Source organism: Hetaerina americana, unplaced genomic scaffold (assembly GCF_022747635.1).
Source record: "Hetaerina americana unplaced genomic scaffold, ioHetAmer1.1.p SCAF_12, whole genome shotgun sequence".
Lineage (NCBI taxonomy): Eukaryota > Metazoa > Arthropoda > Insecta > Odonata > Calopterygidae > Hetaerina > Hetaerina americana.
In genome coordinates, this window is record NW_027286292.1 from 25,159,088 (window position 1) to 25,179,584 (window position 20,497).

General features: G+C 38.7%; 1 protein-coding gene and 1 long non-coding RNA gene across 2 annotated transcripts in view; both read right to left on the reverse strand.

Moving 5' to 3' along the window:
- Positions 1–44: 44 nt before the first annotated feature.
- Positions 45–1,419, reverse strand: LOC139685823 (neuropeptide CCHamide-1 receptor-like). Its single transcript, XM_071582941.1, has one exon. It carries the CDS (start codon positions 1,332–1,334, stop codon positions 45–47), a length of 1,290 nt encoding a protein of 429 aa, XP_071439042.1. The 5' UTR covers positions 1,335–1,419.
- Positions 1,420–1,432: 13 nt separating this feature from the next.
- The window catches only part of LOC139685890 (uncharacterized), a 244,600-nt gene continuing 225,535 nt past the window's right edge, over positions 1,433–20,497 (reverse strand). The window contains exon 4 of the long non-coding RNA XR_011700239.1: positions 1,433–1,543. This is a non-coding gene — a long non-coding RNA (uncharacterized lncRNA). The remainder of the gene's footprint in view (positions 1,544–20,497) is intronic.

Consider the following 20,497-nt stretch of genomic DNA (forward strand, 5'->3'; position numbering starts at 1 on the left):
AGGGTATGAGAACGAATGTCCTGTGAATATGCTCTCAGACGAAGTCAATTTTTTGGCACTCGTGCTGCGGCCTCAGCTTGTGGTGCGCCGGCCCCGTTCATCAATGTGGTCAGGGTGCATTCATCCACGCGCTTCAGCGTACTGTTAAAGTGTGCCAGGGAATGCGAAGAGTCCCACAGACTTTTGGTCGTCGTCCTGTCACGCGTCAGATTGAACTGTCGCTTGCCGAGAGCCCGGCGGCAGTGCCTCCGCCTCCGGCCTCCACTGCGGCTGAGCCAGCAGAAGAGATACTGGTTGAAGTGCTTCCGGAATACACCACTGATACAGTAAAGGGCTATTGGATTGATGCAGGAGTTGATGAAAGCCAAGCAGAATCCAATGATGCGGAAGGAGTGCCAGTAGGCGTTATATTTGCTTTGAGCATTTTCGTCGTAGTAAAACCAAAGCATGAAGATGTGCTGCGGGAGGAAGCAAAGGGCAAAGATGAGCACAAAGGCCAGGAGCATCCGAGCCACCTTCTTTCGTGCTCGCGCCTGCCTTGCCTGCTGGTGTATGCCACGCACCACGCAGCCCTCGCCCGGAATGTTCCGCGTGCTGAGCATCAAATGCCGGGCCATCAGCAGGTAGAAGAAGGCGATGATGGTGAGAGGGCCAGCGTAGTACACGAAGAACTTCGTGAGGACGATGGCCCGCGGGTAGGAGGCGTCCCAATCTTTGGGGAACGGATAGCATACCAGGAGCTCTTGATGCTCGGTGATCTGGAAGTGGCGGATATGCGAGGCGATCGCGGCGGGGAGGGCGCAAATGATCGCCAGTACCCAGACGAGGATGGCCGTCGCCACGGTACGCCACGTCACGCTCCGGCCACCCCGCTGCGTCCTCATGGGGTCCACGATGCCGAAGAACCGATCGGCGGAAAGTGCCGTGAGAGTGAACACGGACACGCCGATCGACACATCCTTGCCGAACTCGGAGAGCTTACAGATGTGTTCCCCGTACGGCCATGACTCAACGGTGTACACGGTGGATGTAAAGGGGACGCAGGTGATGATGACCAGCAAGTCACCCAGGGCCAAGCTGAAGATGTACATGCTTGGAACATTTCGCATGTTCCTGTTCCGAAGGAAAATGAGGACGAGGGTTCCATTTCCGAGGACCCCCACCACAAAGATGGCCGCGAACACAATGGGTACGATGTAAGTCTCTAATCTCTGGGTGTATGGGACGTAATCGATTGCCGGCTCAGTGGAATTGATAGAATAGTTCGCGAGTATTGATACATTACTCTCTTGATCACCAAGTAGGCTGAATTCCGTCGTTTCAATACTATCCATCGTGGCATATGTCCACTGTCACTCTAAATTAGTCAATGAAACAAGAAAATGGAAGCATTTTACGTGCACCTAAGTCATTAACTTCTTTTCCGTATCTCTCCACCTCTCCTCCCTGGAAGCTGTCAGCGAAGTCTCCATTTTCAGAAGCACTATGTAGTTCCCAGTTCGACTTTGAAATCTATGTGGTCTCAGATTAGTGGAACTGATAACTGCAAGAGAAGATAGAGAGAATGTTACCTTAAAACCTTAATTTCACATAAATACATTCTATATAGACTTCTTTTAATGCATGTGAAATTCTAAATTTACTTTTGTCAATGCATCATATGAAGTTTTATTTTGGACAAACATCAATTTTTCAGTGTGTTTGTTAGATCCTAACTTTTGATTGCTCGGATCTACACATTGCACCAAAGGAGTGGCTGAGAAATATTAAATGATATGGGTTCATTCATACTGTCAACACTTCTCGACTCGAATTACCGTCTTTAAATTGTCATTAAATATTTGTAGGAATCCTTCATCTACTTGGGCAGTAGTATAACTTGGGATGGAAGAAGCTCGGCTGACATCAAGCAAAGAATAGCCCAAGCAAAAAAGGCGTTCATTGAGAAGAGGCAACCACTATTCAAAGAACATGAGATTGCAAGCAAGGAAGCAGTTCGTCAAAACGTTTGTGTGGAGCACGGGACCCTACGGATCGGAGACATGGAATATTGGAAAAGTGAATCAGCGAAGAAGAGAAGCATTTGGAACAGTGATTGAGGAGAATACTGAAGATTAAAAGGACAGACAAAGTGCAGAACGATTAAGTACATGTATGTAAGAGAAGAAGAGGAAAAGACCATATGGAGAGCTCTACGGCAAAGAAGAACTAGATGGATTGGATTTACCTTCAGGCAATATGGATTCGTTAGAAACATAATAGAAGGAAAAATTGAAGGAAAGATCCCGCGAGGAAGGCCGAGAGACAAGAAAATAGGGAAAATTAAAAAGGACGTAAATCAGGGAAACTATCGGAGGGTGAGGGAATTAACATTAAATAGGGAAGAATGGAGGGCAGCAGTACACCAACCTTAGGATTGAAATACTGATGATGATGATTTGTATTTGACCACAAGAAGAGAGGCATGCATTTGATATCCTATATCCTCTTTTATTATCTTTTTTTATTTTTCAATATACTACCTTGAACAAAAAGTTCCCGGAATAACCACCGTGTGGCGCTCCCATCGTTCCGATTTGAGTTCTGTTTTTTTTGTTAAATTGGTACATCTGTTGTTGATATTCCCTTTAAATCTTAGTGTCATAACTTGACATTTGCAAAAGTTACGTAGCCAAGAGTACATCTATCTCTCTGTGTGTTGGCGATTTTTTACAATTGCAGAAATGGATTTAAATTTGCAACAACGAACTTGTATTAAATTTTGCGTAAAAAACGGATTTAGTGGCGCACGGAAGTTGGAAATGTTGGAAAATTGTTTCGGCAACGATTCTCTAAAAAAAACGGTCGTTTACCAGTGGCACGAGCGGTTCAGAAGTGGTCGTGAGTCAATCGAAGATGATGAACGCAGTGGCAGACCATCGACATCGAAAGTCGGTGAAAAAATTGATAAAGTAAAAGAAATGTTGGTCAATAACCGCAAATTAACCATCAGAGAAATAGCGGAGGACTTGAACATTGCCTATGGATCCGCCCAAGACATTGTGGTTAATGATTTGGGTTTCCGTCGTGTAGCAGCAAAGTTGGTGCCGAAAGACCTCAATTTCATGCAAAAAAGAGACCGTGTTGACGTCGCAAAAGACATGATTTGCTAGGCTGAATCCGATCCCACATTCATCAAAAGGATCATTACTGGAGACGAGACGTGGGTTTATGAGTACGACACGCAATCCAGACATCAGGCAAGTGAATGGCGTTCACCAAATGAGCCGAGACCAAAAAAAACCACGTCGTCTTCAGTCAAAAAACAAGGCAATGCTGACGGTTTTCATGGATTACAACGGTGTAGTGCATCATGAATTTTTGCCAGAAGGCCAGACAGTAAACAAAGAGTATTATTTGGGCGTTATGAGACGTTTGCGTGAAGCAATTCGCCGAAAGAGACCAGAAATGTGGGCAGAAAACTCGTGGATTTTGCACCATGATAACGCACCGTCGCACAGTGCTATCATTATTCGTAATTTTTTGACGAAAAATGCAACAAATACCATCCAACAGCCACCGAATTCACCTGATTTGGCTCCCTGTGACTTCTTTCTGTTCAATCGAGTTAAAAAACCATTACGGGGAACGCGTTTTAGCAGCCGAGAGGAAGTAATGGAAAAATCGCAGGAAGCACTGATGGACATACCGAAAACCGACCGTAACTTTTGCAAATGTCAAGTTATGACACTAAGATTTAAAGGGAATATCAACAACAGATGTACCAATTTAACAAAAAAAACAGAACTCACATCGGAACGATGGGAGCGCCACACGGTGGTTATTCCGGGAACTTTTTGATCAAGGTAGTATGCAGAGTTTAATTTTGAGTTGGATAAATCTAAATCTCTTGCCAGACACGGCCTTAGCTGTTAAATATGTTGCTACGTTATCGTAATAACAAAATTATTCCCGTAGAGAAGGTAACTGCCAAAAAGAGAGGGTTTTCTTGCTATACCTTTACTATCATAAGTGGTAATTTTCCCTAGATTCCCGTTCACTGAATTAATACTACTTTAAAAATTATAATAAAGAAATAAAATAGAGTTTTAATTTTCACATACAAGATTTTGGCTTTAGAAAAACTCTTGTATTTAATAAAATAGACACTTGAAAATTTGTTCTGTGCCGTTATACCATTGGAATGTTATGATAAGGACAAGTTTGTGAGTAAAGCAGCCAGACAATTTAGAACAACTGGTACTTACGCATCATCAACTTAAATATGGCCTTCTGTAAGCCACAACTAGGGTGTATGGAAGAGTATGATTCAACACCAGCCATGCAGTACCAAAAATGAAGTTTTTATTAATTTTTAGTTACAATAAATTTTCAAAAAATATCAATCAATGCAGGAACTGTAAACGTTATCTAAGTGTGATATTCTTCTCTACGCGTAGGAGATGAGGTGTTTGTAAAATGAAGACCAATAAACTAAGGTTAGATTGAATAATGGCAACATTTACACTGTACATGTTAGCAAAGGTTCGGCTGTGTTCATCGGAAAAAAATGTTATTTGTTTAGAGGAACTCAATCAGGGTGTAGGAATTAGGTACGATACTCGTACATCTCTCTGGTTCCTGAATGTGTGCTAGTGGAAGTGCTGGCATAGGATGGTATAACTTTGGTTAGTTTAGGAAGGCGGAGTAGTGACAGCCGTCCATGCGAAACGGAGGCCGTTAAACCTAAGGTAAACGTTCCCCCGGCCACTTCCTCGGCCCCCATATGACGCGTTCGCTTTTCTCTGCCTCAAGCGCTGAGGATCGTCCACCTTTGGGCCTTACACTCCCCGAGCCAATATCATCCAATTTCCCGCATGGCACTTATGTAATACGTATCTGTGCGAGGGTGAACCCCTGGGGTGGCAATAGCATGTGAAGAACACATCCACTTTTAGATGTGATCGAATCCCTCGCATAATTTCACACCCGCATCTGGTTTGACTTTCAGACGCAGCTCATCCAATACCGTAGGTTGGGCTATACATTTTTAAATTAACACAACTTAGCGCGTTATAAGAATTAATGAGAGCACGAAAAATTCGGTACGATAGATATTGGTTGAGAATAAATGTAAAAAAGACGAAGTTAATCCGGTTTTCGAGAAAGAGAAAGGTTAATTTAAATATTGAAATATATTTCACAAGCTCTGGTTTATGAACTCATATGTAGTTTGCCCAACTAACTCGGAAGTTTTTTGGACCGTAATGGTCAAAGTAGTAGGGATGAGAATTGTGCTAGGCAAATATTTCACAAGGAGAAGGGGATTGATAACAGGGACGTTGAGTAAGCATGTTTAGAAAAGGCTCATTAAAACTTTGATCTAGAGCATTGTTTTATTCGAAGTGGAAACATGGTCAATGAAGCAGGATGATAGATATAGATTGGAGGCTTTTGAAATGTGAGCGTGAAGAAGGATAGCAAAGGTGAAGTGGACTGGAAGGAAAACGAGGAAGCGGAAGATTGAGGGAGGGAGGGAGGTTGTTGGACGAAATCAAATAGAAGCAGGGAAATTGGATGCAGAGGAATTTATTTGGCAATGGGATGTTGACGACTGTGATAGAGGCTAGAATTCTAGGAAAACGAGGAAGGGGCAGGAATAGGATAAGAATGTTGGACGGAATGATGGAATGAAAGAATTATTGAGAGAATGGAAGAATTGAGAAATAATTGAAGAGGGGTCATTGTAATGTTTAATGTGTGGTTGTGTTTTTGGCTGACTGTATTGAATAATATTTTCTTAAGCCGTAAAAGGTTTTTTACGCCGCTGTAAAAGGAAAAAAAGGAGGGGAATATTGAGATTTGTGTGGCGATTGGGTCCCCCACGCAGTGTGAATGTGAACGAATTAATATTTTGAATGTGTCTCTGATCACTGGTGAGGGATTAACTTTCCCCGTAAACCACCAAACCAATCTCAAGATTCCCTTTTACAGCGGCGTAAAAAACCCTTTACGGCTTAAGAAAATATTATTTAATATAGTCGGTCTAAAAAGAGGCCGTAAGATGTTAATTAATTTTTTCCAGTTGTGTTTTGGTTGGAGAGGCAAGGGAATTTTCGTTGTACTGTTGGGTAGCTTGTGTTCATTCAATTCCTACCTTAACCGGTAGATTATATATATTAATAATAATATAATTTGGTTGATCTTGGATTCGTTGAAGCTGAATATCATCAGGTTAAATATTTTAGAGACATACCATTTTTTATATGGTGCCTCTTGGAGGAAGGAAAAATCGTCGGTTAGTGGTGAAGTCGTTAGAGGGAGGCGTTGAGATTATTTGGGGTGGAGTGGGAAGCCGTCACATGGGAGTTGTATGGAAGAGAAGAAGGTGGAGGCGCCGCCACGGTTGGTTGGCTGGGGTTTGGAAGACTCACGCATTGGTGGTGATTGGAAGGTGGATGGCAGAAGGGTGCCGTCTCGGGTCGTGGGTCCAAATATTTTCCCGAGGTGGGGGGGGGGAGAGTAGGAGGAATACAAATCCTCGTTAAGCACGAAATAATTCTCCGCCATGTTTTTTTAAGATTCCACATTTCCCCAGACAATCAAGCTTGGGTCCCTTATTTGGTAACTTGCTTTTTCTTCAATCAGCGTTTTTTGAAATGGACCCCATATGCTCACCGCATACTCCGTGCGGGGTCTTATTAAAGAAAAGTGGCACGGCTCCTTCAATTTCCCATCGCTAGATTTTCCAACTACGGGTTAGATGAATGCCGGCTTCTTTAGGGACCCTCCGAAAATGGTACGTGTGTTTTTCCCATGTAAGATCGTGTGCTATGGTGACACCAAAGTATTTCACGGGGCCTGAAATATTCTTCCGTTGATTAAGTCAGATGGTGATTTTCATTTTTAATGCAGTGCACAACTATTCACGATTTAGCATTTAATTCCAAACTCCATTCCGTGCATCATTTTTTCATACAGTTCAAGTCATTATTTAATATTTGACAGTCGCTTTTTTCCCTGTAAGCGGCTGTTTCGTCGGTAGGCAGGAACATTCTGCTTTTAATTTTTGAGATGACATCATTAATTAAAATAATAAAGACTTAATGGCATCAGACGCTGCCCTGAATGAGGCCGGATATTACTTGCATATATTTATAGCTTGAGCTATCTGTTACTACTTGTTGTTTGCGGTTGGCAAGGAAGTCAAGAATCATCTTTTGATAGTCTGCTTGTGATTTATATTTTTTTACGGAAAGAGTAACCTGCAATTCCTAATATTTAGTTCCAAACTCCATTCCGTAAAATAATTTTGGATGACAAGTTAATGTTTAGTTTATGTCAATCTGTCCGCCACTCATCCAAGATTACAGTGTTGTTGGCAAAAGGTTTTATGTTGCTTTTTATCTTTTTGGTGATTCCATTTATGGTAAGTAAGAAAGAGTGAAGGGCATAGGACTCTACCTTCTGAGACGTCTGATCTTACTTGCACATTATTAGAATCAAGCCATTACCACTTCTGGTATTCAATTATTAGGAAGTTCTTAATTCACTTGATTACATTATCGCTTCGTCTGTGCCCTTACAACTTGTGTATCAATTTGAAGCGTGGGATTTTATCAAAGGCTTTTTTTTATATCCAAGAAATTTCATCTGCTTGTTTGTTTCTTTCTCCGTTTGAAGGATATTGTAAATGAAAAGCTCCAGTAGCGTTTCACTAGACCAACAACAACATGATTTAACCACCAACTGGACAACTTTACTCTTCACATTTGAACAACTACTGTTGAATATTTTTCATTTATCCGATTGAGGTGGTCAATAATGTTTCGGTAATCTAAAGAGGCTGTAAATTAATTATCATGTATTCATGATGAGAGAGTTATTTACGTGAATTCTACGGTGACCTTAAATGACTATCCCGTTCTTTGAGGTTTCACTTTCACCGCTGCCGTAATTTACATTTTCTGACGAAGACGCTTTGAGTAACTGAACTCTCTGTATCTTTATTTAATATAAATAATGTACACTACCTAAGGGAACAGCAGAGTAAACACTAATACTCCATGGAATTACAATGCTCGGAATGAGTTCCAGGTTCTTATTCCTGAAGCTTTAAAGAGATTCTCTCTTCTGTATCGCATTCATAAGTTTCAAGATCTGTAATACTAATTTGGTGGACAAAATCAATATCTGACTGCTCTTTTGGCATTTCTTCCATTCATTACGTGCTTGTGTGAACGATATGATAAGTATTAATAAAATAACGTGAAATATAGTGGTGAATATTCACATGTGATGGGCACAGAAAATAGTTAACTTCATTTATTTTAAAACTCTGCCATTGTTTTAGGAAAAGTGCCAAGTTTATCCGCGCTTTCGGTCAAAATAGTAAAATTTTAGTATAACTGTGGATAACAATTACTCGACACCTTTCAGCCATGACTCTTTCCACTGCTCAGCACCAGAATATACGTATTAGAAATGACTTACATCTGCCTTATTGAAATTTTGCTATGTTTTAAATTTTATCTTTCACATTATATACGATTTACTCCTTCAAGCAAATCGAGTCATCATGATAACAGAAATAATATTCCATTTTGATTTCCTAGGATTCAAGAATTTCGAGGTTAATTTAGCGGAAATTTTGCAGATCAAATTATATCAATCAATTGCTCCTTTAGATAAACGAAAGTTTTCTTTAACACCAGCAATCTGTAGGAAGAAATCATTAAGACTCAACCCTTTTGCCAGTATTCTTCCTTTGTTTGGAATTCGGTTGCTTTCGGCTCCTTTCGCAATTACTATGCTGCGATAATCGTAAGGGAAAGATTCACGATCGATGTTAAAACTTTTTGAACGCCACAAACACCGTATACATTACTTAACACCACGCCAGCAGTCGTCTGAGCGGGACCAAATTTCAGTCGTACACAAGGAATTTAAAGAGTAGTCTGTCATGCATCCAATCCTCATTAGAGTTTGAGTAGACCTGAGGAGAAAATTTGGCTTGAGCATTTTGTGCACGCGTTAGCACATTTTTTTCCCTTAGCGTTTTTTGAACCATCCATCATTCCTTTCAAATTCCTAGTGATCCCCTACCAACTCACATTTGGATGGCTCCGTCGTCCCACGACAGGGGAATGCGAGTTCAGCGGTCGAGGCCGAGGGAGAAGTGAAGCGCGTGGATCAGGCGTGTAAGTCGTCCAGAGATGTTAAGGAACAATCGGTGAGTGCTTTCTCTTCCATCTCCACTACTTCTTCTCCCGACGTTTCCGGAAACCACTCATTCTTCGATCCACGTCGAATGCTATGCCTCACTGTCTACTTATGCTAAATGGCAACGTGTGCATAAACATAGGCTATATTTGTTATTAGGGACTCAGTGGCCACCTAAGAGGATCCTATTGATTCAATTACCCCCAAAACCGCACGTGATGATTTTTTTCTAAATAATCGGAACATAGATGTAGAAAACAGATGGATGTATGGGGCAGGGAATTCCCCTATTTTTCCATTCACATTTTTTGTATTATTATGCTTGTATTTCTCCCTGGTGTGAATGATTTAAAAGTTAAATTAGTGAACTAATTGCAGATCAATTAAATTAGAGAAGGAAGGTAAAGACTTGAAAGTACGAAACAGTGAGATGACCACGATGCTACGAGCGATAGTTTGTACTCGTTCACTAGACGAAAAACTGCCTCTCCCAGTTATCCAATTGCATCTGGAGAGTGAGAGACTAAATTCGGCGATTTAATGGTATTTAGGCTGACAGGCAATTTGAAAACCATAAATTTTGATGTTATCTAATGAAATTACTCATTTTTTAAATGTTTACATACACATTCAATATCAGAGTTTTACATGTGCTGTAGGCTGCCAAATCCATACTGAAAGGCATTCCTTTTATTCCGGCGTGCAAAGACGGTGATTCAATATGTGGATGACAAAATTCAATTGGTTATACAAACTAGTATAAGCTGGGCATTGCTTTGGAACGGAATAAGTAAGAAAATATAAAGAAAACTTCTTTTTAGAGTTGGAAAGTAGATATTCATGTCTCCCAAAAGAAAAGTGACTTCTCTCCCTTGCCAAGGTAATAAAAAGTGAAACGTATAATGGTATTTATAAGTGAGGGTAGTGTTACCGTTTCCCATTCCCCATAGAAAAATCTCAAATGTTGGGCAGGGGAGCCAGTTCCCATCCCTGTACCAATATTCGGTTTTCCACGTATACCTTTGCTAACCAGAAAATCACACCACTTCGATTTGTGAAAATCTTGTTAGAAGGATCAGGAATGTGAACACTGGGGCCACGGGTCAGTAGCCTTAAAGATCTACCTATGTGGTCGCGTAAAACTGGAAGAGAATTTAGACCAATGGCAAGGCCTTTAACAATCTGCGTAATAAATTCCAAAGAAACTGCGGGAGATGCCGCAACAGTAACTTTTAACGGAGTCATCCGCTAATGTGCATTTCAATGCAACAATTTCATTGTTTCAATTGTTGCATTGAATCTGCGTAATATTATTATAACCACCAAAGTCCACCTAAATGCTTATCTAACGTCGATTATCAGGGCCTCGATTGGTATCAATATGCTAGAACATATTAGTAGGTATGAGGTTTGGTACTTATTTTGAATACATAATAATAATCAAAATTATGTTTTGAAGTTCTTGACTATTTCATCTAGAAAATCAACAGAAACTGGAAGCAACTTTTAAAATTTAGTGGACAAAACTTTAGGCAATATCTTTTGCAGCTATGTTTTTTCTTTGCAACAAGTGATATTGATGAGCATAATCTCGTAAAGGGAAAATATTATGTGGGATTATTTAATTATTACTTTTTGTTCATTAAATAATTAGGTTGCAAACAACAAACTTCGACGAAAAAGAGTAGATTTCACAAGAGGTGGTCTCAATTTCATGCGGAGAGAATAGTTAATATATGATCTTGGATGTAAATAACATTCAATTAGGCAAAGAAAAGCGAATAGAGAATAGATAATATTCAACGACATATAAATTCGACAGTCTTCCAATTTCATTCACCACGCTAATGGATGTAATTGAATACCTTCAAACTATCTAAAAAGAGAAAAAGAAATGGAAGATGTGGAGCTATTGGCTGTTAAAGAAATAATCTCAAGGAAGAAGATCCTAAGGCCAATAAAAATAATTACGAAGAACTCCTATACCGGTATTTCGGTCACACAGGTGACCATCAACGGGGAGAAAATCAAATAGGGCACTTGAACTAAGAAGAGGAATGTGCACAGGCACCGTCCAAAGTCAAGTGGGTGTTCAGGTCGGGGGGTGACGTATATATACCTGGAGGGGCAAGGGGGGAGGGGTTAAGTGATGGTCCGTAGGTGGGGGGGAGTTTGTTGAGGTCACGTGGGAAGGAGTGGGGGAAGAGTGGTGGCTATTAGGAGGGGGCTGTCTGTTTCTGAAATGACTAACAAAATTAAAAAGTGAACTGTTGATGATGCCTGGTTCATTGTTCATAAGTTTATTCTTGTTTAAGTGTATGTGTAAGCTCTCACAGGCATCGAGTTTATAGTGTTGTATCGGTTTTCATAATGTTAAGTCGTTGGGAGTGATAGAGTGTTCCGTTTCAAAAATGTGTTTGGCGACCGCTGATCTATCGAAACGTCCGTTCTTAAAGTGTCCTATGTGTTCCTTGAATCTGATTTTGGGATTACGTTACGTTTGGTCTGTCCAATGTAGGAGAGTTGGCAGTGTGAGCAAGTAATTTCGTAAATACCTGATTTGTCTAACTGTGGTGTTATGTCTTTCGGGTTCCCTAAACACGTAAGAAGAGTGTTACGGTTCGCGTAAGTGACATTGGTACCAATTTGTTTAAAGACCTTATCAAGGCCTCGGGTTAATGTGGGGAAGAAAGGTAATGCGATACATTTATTATTGTTGTCTTTCCGTTGTGGTAGAAGTGTAGTATGTTTATTGGCAAGTTTTCTTTTTTTGTTTCTAACTAATTTGTCTATAATTTGGGGTGTGTATCCGTTGTTAATGGCTATTTGTTTGATGTTTTCCAACTCTTTGAAATAGCGTTGTTTGTTGAGTGGTGTCGTCAGTAGTCTGTGTATAAGAAAATTAAAAGCTGCCATTTTTTGTTGAAAGGGGTGGTGTGAATCTGCTTTGATGTAGTTGTCGGTGTGGGTCTGTTTTCTAAAAATGTCAAACTCTAAGCCCTCATGGTTTTTAATTACTAGTATGTCCAAGAAAGGCAGTGAGTTATGTTGTTCGACTTCAAAGGTGAATTTTATGGAATTGTGTTTTTTGTTCAGCCGGTCCAAAAAGTCATTTATGTCACACTTGCTGGTGTCAAAAATGGCAAAAATGTCGTCTACGTATCTAAGCCAAGTGTTGGGGAAATAGTCAAACGTGTGTTTACAGTCTATTTCAAAGTAATGTAGGAAGATGTTAGCGACAAAGCAGGAAAGAGGATTTCCCATAGCTGTGCCTTGCGTTTGTTTGTAAAATTTTTGGTTGAATTGAAAGTATGTTATGTCCATGCAAGTTTTAGTAAGAGTAACGTATTCTTTAATTTCAATGGGTGTTATGTCTTTTGTGTGTAGCCAATCTGCGATGTTTTCAAGGGCAATATCAATGGGTACGCTCGGGAATAGTTGTTCCACGTCAAAAGAGACAAGAATCTCATGGGGCTGGATGCGTAGGTGTTTTATGGTGTCGATGAAATTTTTGCTATTCTTGACTCCGAAGGTTTCTTCGGACCCTAATTGTTTGTACTGTTTGGTGAGCCATTTAGCCAATTTGTAGGTGGGGGAATTCAAAGCTGAAATGATAGGTCTCATTTTCTTACCGGCTTTGTGTATTATGACCCATTCGACCTGAACACCCACTTGACTTTGGACGGTGCCTGTGCACATTCCTCTTCTTAGTTCAAGTGCCCTATTTGATTTTCTCCCCGTTGATGGTCACCTGTGTGACCGAAATACCGGTATAGGAGTTCTTCGTAATTATTTTTATTGGCCTTAGGATCTTCTTCCTTGAGATTAAGAGAAAAAGAGACTGATTTCTTTGATTGCATTCCATTTTTCAATTACTCACTTCGGGATAATATTGTTCCTCTCCATAATCACTACCGAATATGAAAGTACCTATTTGAGATACTTTTGAAAAGTAATCCTTTGATGGCTCATTCAAATGAACTTAACCTTTTTTACACGAATTGGTGTCGATAACATTGCCATTAATATTATGAGAAGAAAGAATAACCAAGCTTTAATCCCGGTTAGATGTCATTAAAAATAGGAACAGCTCTGTCATTGTACGGTTGTAAACGCTATTTTGATTTTATATTTTTAACCGGCTAGGTAAAAAGTGCAGCTTACCAACGTTTTATCATCCAGAAATCAACTAAATACATCCTCAGAGTAGAAAAATGGGAATTCTGGAATTATGCGTCCAAACCAGGACTCGCAAATTGAATTACCTCATAGATTATTTTGGTTGGTTTTTAAAATTGCGGGAATTCTTTACCACTACAGAAAATTTCATTTTGATTCCAAATTCCCATGCCATGAAATCTTAAAAGAACGAAAATGGAAACCCAGAGGCGATATTTGATATGTTCTGTCGGTTTGCTAACAGCCTGCGAAAATCATAAAATCTCTCCGTCGTACATAAGGTCCAAAGCCTAAATTAGAATAAATATCGCGATGCAATCAGTCATTGTCGCAAAATTCTAGTGAACTAAATGTTTCCGTCATGCACTCAGATGTTGGATGCGAGGCCCATTTGTCTCGTGTCACCGTGGTATTAGTACCTCTTGCACGACGAAGACGCAAGTATCGTCGCAACCAACAGCGGCGTTGTGAACATCCAGTCCCCAGCGACTGACTATATAGTATGTGCTGCTTTAAAGAATTCCTTATACTGGGAGTGAAGAAGAATATCTCCCCTCCCCTTTTCTCTCCGAGTGATAAGATCTTATGGCGTTTTTCGGAGTCCCTTAGGCAAACAAGCAGTCGGCCGCGTGTACGAGTAGAGTCGTTTTTTTGCTGTGGCTTGTGCGTGGCAGCGCCTGTGGACGGGTGCCAGCACATGCCACGAGCCGGCGTCAACCGCATCCACGCTCACATGTATGGATAGATTCATCTTCGTCCGAGGAGTTTGGGAAAAGTCGTATGACACCCAAGGTACATATCGCAGGAAACTTGTGGACCTTGTTTTGGATCTGACGCCTCCTATCTATCAATTTTGATGGCCCCGGTAACTTCGGGGCAACGTTTTCTCCTGCCAACCCAGAGGTTGCGGGTTTGATTCCCGCCTTGGCGGGTTTTCCTCAACCTAGGCCTTGGGTGTTTTTAATTATCTTCAGTGAAATATTTAGAAGTTAGAAGTAAAAGAAGAGACTATTAAGTCTATATTGCTCCAAAGCAAGGCATTAAGTAAATGATGCACAAAGCTCATTATCTGGTAAAAGACAAGGTATCAAAATTCTTCATGAAGCGATGTGGTTCTTGCTATGGATTCAACTTCACCGCTTTTCATGAGTAATTTTTCTTATTCTTGTCATCAACATTTTCGTTGGACAAGCGAATATTATTAATTATAGTTACGAAAGTTGACGGAAAGTTTTTAACTAATATGCCTAATTTTATTTCGATATGTTCACCCTGCTCCAAATTATATTATCATAAATAATAATTGTAGATTTTTGCACCTTGTTCAACATAGCAAAAGATTAGTGACTTTCGGGGATCACAGATGAGATTAGGACTTGGTAGCTTATAATTGTGATGAGGATGTGGAAGTTAGAAAACATCAACCTAGAGGTAGAGGAAAGATATGTAGGCAGGGAAGATAGGAAGAGGAGGTTAGGAAGTGAGATCCACCACACAGAGCTTGAGAGACTATTGGATAGAATACACTGATGTTTTTAATTCAACTAAAGTAAGGTGTTATGGCATTACGCTTTTGATGAAAAATATCATTGAATCGTAGTGATAGTTTGCCGCTTTGCTTAATGTGATGCAATGGTAATTTTTTCAGCGATTTTAATTTTACTACACATACTACGTAGCATAAACAAAGAATTTTTTAAAATTAATTTGCAAAAATAGTCTCTAATTCTCTTAAGAATAGAAAAGTTTTATATTAATAAAAAATACCTTTGTGAGCTCATCGTAGGCCAGTAAAATTGCGGAAATTTCCCAACAGGTTCAGGTTATTCTTTTCGCACAGCCCTAACCAAGCTTGGAGGATGTAAGAAGGGTATCCCTAGCATTACTGATGCATATTTTTGCTCAAAAAATCGCACAGGCAAATCTCTATCTGAGAAGTTGCTCACCCCGGGAAAGTTTCACCTCTTCATTAGATGGTGATTCTATTCAGGGTTGGGTGTGGGTTAATTACTCTTCGTCTCAAAAGAAAATGTTGGGAGGGAATCTGATATCCTATAGTGGGAGTAAATCTTGCGGACTCATCAGCCCAAGTTGGACGATAAGTCTTTAATGAAAGGGCTAATCCAAAGAAGAACAATAGCATTTCTTATTTTTTCTCAAATGTCATTTCTCGAGGTTACCGTTATGGATGTTTTCATAAGAATAAAGCACCTTAGAAAAAATCCATCTGAGTGATTTTAAGAAATGTCGAAGAAATTGCCTTGAAATAAAAATTCCTTTTCACGGCAACGAAACAATTTATCTGTACCTAATATCGAATTAGAATTAACGCATAGTTAAAGCAATTTGTTTTAATGGCTTTTATTCAAGGCAAAAATTTATGTACAAACAAGTACAAATGTGTATTTGAGGTTATTATTGCCAGTTATATATCAACTAAAGGAAATGTAATCGAAAGAACAAAGGTCATGACGCTTCAAATTCAAGTTTAGCCAATAATTTAAGTTATTTACCACTACAATGAGTTCTTTTATTTTGCATTTACAATTCACATTATTGAGTACTCTACAGCAAAGAAGGAAAATATGAATTGGACAAACCTTGTGGCTCAAGGAGTTAGTTAGAAACGTAATAGATGGGAACATTTAAAAGAATATCCCACGGAGAATTCCAAGAGACAGGTACATAGAACAAATTAAGGACGTAAAACAGAAAAGCTATGAGGGCTGAGGAAATTACACTGAATAGACAAGAATGGAGGGCTGCAGTTAACGAATATTAGGGTTGAAATTTTAAAATTGATAAGGATATAGAAAAATGTTGCAGATTTCACAAAACGTTATCACGGTAATATGTGTAGTATATAATTCAAATTTGATGAAATCTAGAAAGTTTTTCTTACTTCTCATGATGCAATTTCAGACGGTTTAGCCTAATAACATTGTAATTACTGATAATGATAACGACTGCGTTAACAGATCGCCATCCGCATTGTTTGACGATACTTCTTTGCCTTGTTTAAAATTCATCAAAGGGAGCGTTAATTATATTTCGTGAATTCATCTATTTAGGTCTCACAAACACTGGACAATTTTAAGGACAGGGTAGACACTCAGATGGATTTCCATGTGATCCAAAGGCCTTGTATGTATCGACCTGTAAATAAATCAAGTTTGAGAGCCTCTGGTTCCGAACTGAAAACATGCCAGTTCGCTGCACACTCATTTCTCCCTAAACAAAAGCTCCCCTTTCTGATATTGACAGTTTTCAAATGAAGAATGAGGATTCTCACTTTTTATTCAAGGAAACAAATGTATTCAGTGATTGGAGTATAAAACAAATTCGATGTAGAAAAACGCAGTTATTTCATGAAACGGTATGAAAATACTTGACACGTTGCAGTCAAAAAATTAATAAGTAAAGATTTGCATAGTATATTATTTATAAAATATCTTAAATATCATTAGTGCCGTAAGGTAATTTAATTGTTATAAAATTTTTAAGTTATGTCGTAAAGAGAGAGGTAATGAAGGTACTTAGAAGAAATAATCGTATCAGCTTCGATGAAAGTGTAAAACTTTCTTTTGTGGCAAATATTTTCGTGTCTCCAACAAAAAGCAGTTCACGGGAAACTATTCGTTGATTAAAAATGTGTAACTAGCAAAATTTTCCCCTAGTGTGTATGTATTATCTGTGTGTGTGTTACCAACACTTGCTTTATACACCACGAAAGGCATAGGTATACATGCGAAATGCCAGTTGACTCGGAAAGGTATCAGTTAGATTATATTATGGTTAGGCATAGATTTAGGAATAGCGAGATCAATTCGCTCAGTTTCCCGGGAGCGGATGCAAACTATGATAACAATTTGGTACTCATGAAGTGTATCGTCCAGTTCAAAAACCTAAGGCATGGGCGGTGGATTGGGAAATGGAATTTAGAAGCATTAACTGGAATGATAAGGAAGGAGAGTCAGCAGGCTGTAAAGAAAATCATTAGTGAGGGATAGGAGCTAAGTACTATCGATGAAAAATGGAAATATGTCAAAAAAGGGATATCGAAAATCGCAAAAGAAACTATTGAAACTGTTAATAGGAAAAGGACAAGGAGGCCATGGATCACGGATGAGAAGATTAGAAAGTGATGACAGAAGGAAATGAAAAAATGTAAACACGGAGTTAAGCAAAAGGAAATACAAAGAGTTAAATTATAAGTTGAGACGGGTAACAAATAGAGAAAAAGAAGTGTGGTGGAGGACGCAGTGCGTGGATATAATACGTTTTCAGAGTAAGGGTGAAATTGGTGCTATCGGGAAGTAAGAAGGGAAAATCTGTGCTAACAGATAGAGATAAGTCGGGTAAGATAATACTTGAACCAGGTATGTGAGAGATGGAAGGTATGTATAAAATAACTGTAACGTAAAGAATTTTGACCAGCAAGGTTAAATATAGAAAGAGTATATGACAATATCAAGATAGCTTAGGTCCAGTCTTGCTTGACGGTAAGATGGAAAGGGCATAGGGTAGATAAAATTCCCGCGGAACTACTTAAACGTTTAAGAAAGTTTGGGAAGAAGATTCTACATGGACTGATTCGTAGTATCTATGAGGAAGGAATCTGGCCGGAAGACTTCGTCATATCAGTATAGAGTCTTATTCCGAAAAAGGTAAAAGGCTACATCATTTGAGGACTATAGAACAATAAGTTTGTAATCCCGCGCAGCTAAAGTTGTCCTCAGGATCATAAACAAAAGGACAGAGAGTAGGACAAATGATTACTTAGGGGATGATCAGATTCGGTTTAGGAAGGGGAGAGGTACGCGTGATGCCATAGCAGTAATGAGATCTCTAATCGGGAGGAATATAAAATACAATTAGGACGTATTTGCCTGTTTCGTAGATTTCGAAAAAGTATTTGATAGAGTGAATTGGGAAAAACTAAAGACTATATTGCGCAAAATAGGAATAGATTGTGACTAATCAGCAACCTGTACATGATCAGACTACTCCTGTGCAGTTGAAAATTTGGATGACATCATCGATATATTATATATATATATATATATATATATATATATATATATATATATATATATACAAACATACATGGAAATTTCCCAAGCTAATCATTTTTTGTGTGTATTTTAGCTCATGGCCAAATAAGCGCTATATTAAATGGCAATGCTATCAGCCAGAATTGTATGTTTACTATGGTATTGAGAACAAAGGGTAAATCATGTGAAAATAATAAAAATATTTCTTTCATAATAGTTAATTTGGCTATGCGTGAGAAAATATCCAGTTAACCAAATTTGTGAAACTTTTAGAAATCACCTTGTGGCATTTATGTCAGCTTTATTTGAGCTACTCATTCTTCGAAATATGTGGAATATGTTAACTTTTTTTAACATTAGGGAACATTTTTCTTTTGAAAGACTTCCTAAAAATGAACCTATCAATGAAATTAACTCAATATTAGCTCACAGTTTTTTAAAATTAGATTGATTGTAAAGTTATGGGCTGTTAGCTGGGGGTGAAAATGAGTAATTATTGTGCTAAAATCAACATCAACCAGATTTTAGAAGGTTTGCTATTGATTTTACCGCCTTAAAATATCTGTTTCCGTGTATGCGAGGCGGATGAGCCCGTGAACGCAACTTTAGTATATACAAATTCATTTGTGTATAAAGATAATTTATTCTATAGGGATAATTTATTTGAGCAAGTTAAGTCTTTCATAAGCGAAATTATTCAATGTACAGCCATTTCCTTTAGCGCCAGAGTAAAAAATCTCTAAAAATATTCCCTAATAAAACTACTGCATGTGATATAGCAGCTAATGGTTTGAATCGAGTTACAATTCTCGAAGGAAATAAATGCCTATCTCTAATTTGAATCAATGAAAACATTATAAATGGGGTGGTAACATAGGTGGCGGTGGCCACCAATCTGTTGAGTAATTTGGCAACATGTAATTGATCTATAGGCGCATTTTAGAAATTGCCTGATTGCGAGTTTGATTGAGGCTAATTTTCTGTATTTTTTTTTACCATCGCTAAAGCAGAATAGGTTTTATAAGACCATCTTGAATTACTATTTCCTAATTCATACTTTCAAGTTTTCTTGAATTTTTCTTCAAATAACCTTTCAATTTCATCCCGACATTATTAAAATAATTGGGGTTTTCCCAAAGATTCCAATCGATTGGGGTCATTATCGAAAGATTATACGAGCAGCTCGTAGCAGCACATTTATATTAATGCAGGATCCCTCTCATTTTTCACATTGATTATCAACCTGATTCTCGCATGAATGAAGCAGCATTGGTTTAATTGGAGGAAGGTAATTTACAAAATAATGAGAAATTTCACTTGCCGGTAACGTAAATGGCGATGGCCACCAACCCGCTAACGTAATTGACCCATTAGAGAATTTTAGAAATACCTAATTGCGAGTTTGCTTGAGGCTTCTTGTCAGTATTTCTTTTATCATTGCTAAAACATGAAGGGTTATATAACGTCATTTGAAAAGATTCTATGCAGGCTAAAATACTTTATAAACACTTTCAAGTTTCCTTGAATCCTTTATTTCCACGAACATGATGCCTCAGTGCAACATGAAACCATATTCGCTTCTCTTTCAAAATTTGCACGAACCCATGAATATACGTGACTTACATGAAATCCTCAAAATTGCCTTAACGTTAAAATTTTAGCTAATTTCCTATTCAGTTTAATCTAAGGAGAAATGAAACCTTAGTGAAATATTTTACGTTTAATGCCATTTGAGCTCCATTTATGCACCATCATTTAGCTTTAGATTACTCTTGCTTGAATAAAACCTTTATATATTGCGGTTCACAATGGTATGAGGGCGCATTAGCATATAGCGGGGGGTGCCTGACCCCAGCGATTGATGCGTTCCCTCTATTTAATTCGCAATAATTTCCTGGATAGCAAAAATGGATAGCTGGTTTTTTTATTTATTTTAGATTCTACGGAAGAGATTCTCCTTTGGCTTCGCAAAGAACGACAATATTTTCCAGCAGCCCTTCAACAGAATTATATTTTATTGCAGCATCCTAACACAAATAAACCTATAGCACATAGAAATATCC

Coding starts and splice junctions, on each gene's coding strand:
- LOC139685823 (XM_071582941.1), bottom strand. CDS start 1,334: ATGGATAGTATTGAAACGACGGAATTCAGCCTACTTGGTGATCAAGAG.